This window comes from Egretta garzetta, unplaced genomic scaffold (genome assembly GCF_000687185.1).
Source record: "Egretta garzetta isolate BGI_Z169 unplaced genomic scaffold, ASM68718v1 scaffold191, whole genome shotgun sequence".
In the NCBI taxonomy this organism is placed as follows: domain Eukaryota; kingdom Metazoa; phylum Chordata; class Aves; order Pelecaniformes; family Ardeidae; genus Egretta; species Egretta garzetta.
The window spans coordinates 679,720-683,798 of record NW_009258676.1 but is presented as its reverse complement, the minus strand read 5'-3'; the positions used below and the strand labels follow the sequence as shown (position 1 = coordinate 683,798).

Sequence of the window (4,079 nt, the reverse complement as noted above, 5' to 3'; positions counted from 1 at the left end):
CCACTGAGGGAGGGGGGAGTGAGCGAGCGGCTGCGTGGTGCTGAGTTGCCAGCCGGGTTAAACCACAACAAGCTCCTTAATCCAAAATACTGTTGCTTTGAAAAAAGAATTTTCTTGCGCTCCGTTTGCCCGGGCTGCCTGGCCGCCCCCGGCGCAGCGTGGCAGAGATCCCGCAGAGCCCTGCGGGCGACGGCCGGGGGCGACCACCTCTCCGTGCCTCGCGCGATACTGAAATAAGACCGAAAATGCGATTGCTGGCTTCCAGCAGTAATTCCCTTGCTGCAGCTCTCACCCTTCTCTGTTGCAGAAGCTCACCCTGAGGCACGTCAACAGCAACCAGTGTCTGGATGAGCCGTCGGAGGAGGACAAGATGGTTCCCAGCATGAGGGAGTGCGGCGACGGCCGCTCCCAGCAGTGGCTGCTGCGCAACATGACCCTGGGTGCCTGAAGGCGACGCGGACCCGCTGCCTCGGCTGGGATGGCCACCTCCTCCTCCTCTTCCTCCTCACCTCCTCCTCCTCCTCCTTGCTGAGGCCAGTGGCGCTGAAGCCCTCTCCCAATCCCAGCCATTGGAGCAAAGTCACGGGGGGGTTCCCTTGATGTGGCGGGTCTCCACGCGCCCCTTGGAAACCTGTGACTGTTCAAAAGAAGCTCATCTGAGCCTGTACATGGCAAAGCATGTGCTGTTATCAACACAAACGTGCTCAAAAGTGGTTCCAGAGAAACCTCAATGAACCCTACAGCAAAGAGGGTGGGATGGAGGGTGTTCCCCGTGTGTCACGCACCCCTGCGGAGAAGGGACCCAGTATAAAATGCCTTATGACACTCGCTGGCACCGGGAACCATCCTGGCATCAGGTGTCTCCTGAGCTGGGTGTGTTGGTGCTGGTCTTTCTTGGCAACGCAGTGGGGATATGTGCTGTCAAGTGGGACTCAGTGAAGAACCACACCGAGCAAAAAAGTCATCGGACAGAGCAGAAGCTTTGTGGTTTGTGCCAGGGAAAAAAAAAAATAAATGGGATCCAGTGTTTGGAAAAGCAGCAAAACTGAGCAAAGACTGCACTCAGAAACTGAAATGAAATCAGTGGAGGCAACGGCAAAAGACGTGGGAACATCGTTCCGGAGGAGGAGCAGCACGCGTGGGTAACTCAGGCCAGTGCAGCCTGACACGTCCTCTGCAGCGGGAAGGGGCTGGGGCCGACGCCCGGGGCGCTGCAAGGGGGCTGCGGGAGGGGGTACCAAAACCTGAGACCACTGGAAACCGAGTGGGGTTGGACCTCGATCCCCAGCTGCTGCCCTTCCGCATCAGTACGTACCCGCGTCCCGTGGGAGGCACAGACAGGAGCTCCATCCGTGGATCCCCTGCCCGCAGAGGATGAAACTGGACCGGCTCGGAGTCCTGGCTCCGGATGCTCTTGCTTGGATAGCGATGACAGATGCTTATTTATATTTTTAACAATTTTGTGGCTTAATCATTTTGTTTAGCGTGGTTATTCTAAAACGTGCTGACGGGGCGCAGCCGTGTCGGAGGCGTTGCAGGAACTGATGCCATGCCGACCCGCGGCGGGGGGTGGGGAAGGGTCCGACCCATACTGGTGACGTTTCCTATATGTACTGGTGGCGTGACCCCAGCGGCACATCCCTCCCAAAATGCATCTGTTGCACAACGGGCTGGGCTGGGTTTTCGGCGCTGGTCTAACCTGTGCCTAGAGGGGTCAAGAGACCCAAATCACAGGGCAGCGGCCGCAGCGTGACTTCAGCACGGGTAAGTGGTGAAATGGTTTCCCCTTATTTCACTCACAGTTCCTCAAAAGGTCTGTTTATGCACTGGGTCATTAAAAATGACAATATTTTCTGTATAATGCTCTGGTTGTTATGGATTAATAGTGTCATCTATATATATGTACGTATTATAAATTTATAGATCATCCATATTTTCTTGATACACATCATTAAATGACAAATGGAAGGCTATTAAGTTGGAAAAGTGATTGCTGTGCATGCACGGGAGCTAGAGTATCACGGATTAACTCGGAGTGGAAGCTCATCTGGTCCAGCCTCCCCGCTCAAAGTGGGGCCAAACACTTCCAGTCCTCATCTTCCTTTTTTCGCGCAAGTACTCGACACGGCTGAAAAGCTAGCAAACCGGGCGAAGGCCGTGGTCCTTCGTGGAAACAGTGTGCAGCCATCACGAACGAATTTAACCGCCAATCTCCATGCGGAAAAATAATAATAAATGGATTCTTCGTCTCCTTGCCGAGGGCTTTTGCCACGTGGACTCTTGCAGGTAGGTCGTGTATCCCCTTACGTGGCTTTTGCGTGTCGTTGCAGAAGTAAATGTTGTGGAAGGTCCCACAGCGTCCCGGAGCACGGGGAGAGGGCAGCCGGCGGTGCCGTCTCTTTTGGGTGCCTCCGGTCCCGTTCATGGAATACTCCTGGCTGCGAAGGGCCAAGGCTGCCAAAGTCCCCACGCTGCCCTGTTCAGACCATGAGGTTTTCTCGACGCCGTGGCCGGAGGGCGATGGCGAGGTGCAACGCGTGCGCCACTGTCTGGGCTTCAGGTGCGGTCGCACAAACGGGTGAAGAAAAGGATATTTTTTTTCTCTTTAGAACTGCTGTGAAGGTTAATATTCTTGTAAAGCGTGTAATCCCTTGACGAAGGTGGCAAGCTTGCCGTGTTGGGTACGGTCAGTGCCCGCGCCGCTGTGTCCCCGCTTGGGGGGAAAAAAGAAGGGAAATGCCTCCGTGTTTGATCGTACTTACTGAGGGGCAGGTAGCGCATCCCTCGCGGCCGGAGCAGAATATTGCCGGCAGGATGGCCTAGGGATTATGCTCAGATGTAGAAAAAGAAGCACTGAGGGACCTGCTTAACTTCAGTCACGGCAAATATTGCCATGGGCTTCAAGGGGCCGGATCCTGGATTTACCTCCTCGGTAAGGATCCAGAGCCCCCATCGGTCTCGTTGCGGAGGGATCTCACACAAAGCCTCGTTTACGGAGAGCGAGGTGGTGGTGGGGAGGGTGCCTGCGGCGCTGATACCACACCAGGGATGGTAAATGATGGGGTTTCATGAATAAATGTGAGCTACTGCGCCCTTGGACCCCTGCCCTTCCTCCTGCCGCTGAATTCAGGTCTTGCCTTGGCGCAAGTCATTTGGGCTAGAATAATTCAAACCAGCTCATTTGGTTGCCTCTGTTGGTGAGTGCCTGAAGGTCAGTGCCCACAAATGGTTGGCTGGTCTTTGTTGTTTCCCCATTTATAAAATATCTCAGAAGGGTGTCGGGAGGATTGGCTTCTGTGGGCACGATGCCTTTAAAGAGCTCTGCGAACGCTGAGTATTTACTGTTGTCACTGGAAAAGCGTTGCTGGTTCGGCTGGTTTCGAAGCCTTGCCTTGGTGAGCTGAGAGCGAGCTGTAGCGCTGGGTGGCACCAGCAAAGCGAAGGCTTCGAAGAGTTAAGTTGAACCACAAACGCTGTGAAGCGCTGTGCTCCTTCTTATCGCCCCGCACCTTCTGGCCATCCATGGGACAACCCCACAACCATAGAATCATGGAATCGTTTGGTTGGCAAAGCCCTTTAAGCTCCCCCAGCCCAACCGTTCCCCTACCCCTGCCATCCCACCCCCAAACCCTGGCCCTCAGCACCGCCTCTGCCCGGCTGTTAAATCCCCCCAGGGCTGGGGACTCGACCCCTTCCCTGGGCAGCCCCTTCCAGCCCCTGACAGCCCCAAGGGGAAGGAATTGTTCCCCATGGCCAACCTCACCCTGCCCTGGCACAACTTGAGGCCATACAGGCCAAACCAGGCATTTGGATGGGTCGGCCGGGGTGGGTTTCCCTACGGACACGTATTTCCCAGTCACTGGAGGGTTTATTTATTTCTTGCACTCAAATACGAATAGCGCTGTGAAGAAAAGCTGCAAAGCTCCATCTGCTGATTCTGGTTTGGTTTGGGGTTTTGGTTTTTTTTTTTTGAGAAAGTGGAGATCTTGCCTGATCCCACGCCCTGGGGGTTGGACTAGATGACCTCTAGGGGTCCCTTCCAACCCAAAACATTCTATGATTCTATGATCTCGCGTGGG

At 54.9% G+C, this 4,079-nt stretch overlaps 2 protein-coding genes across 2 annotated transcripts in view; both read left to right on the top strand.

The window, feature by feature from the left end:
- Positions 1-448, top strand: part of LOC104135266 (polypeptide N-acetylgalactosaminyltransferase 13) — a 131,640-nt gene extending 131,192 nt beyond the window's left edge. Inside the window, exon 11 of the mRNA XM_009648893.1 lies at positions 308-448. Coding sequence (XP_009647188.1) covers positions 308-448 — 141 coding nt within the window. The remainder of the gene's footprint in view (positions 1-307) is intronic.
- A 2,445-nt stretch (positions 449-2,893) lies between these two features.
- The window catches only part of LOC104135265 (potassium inwardly rectifying channel subfamily J member 3), a 70,373-nt gene continuing 69,187 nt past the window's right edge, over positions 2,894-4,079 (top strand). The window contains exon 1 of the mRNA XM_009648892.1: positions 2,894-2,932. Within this exon, the coding sequence (XP_009647187.1) occupies positions 2,894-2,932 (39 nt within the window). The remainder of the gene's footprint in view (positions 2,933-4,079) is intronic.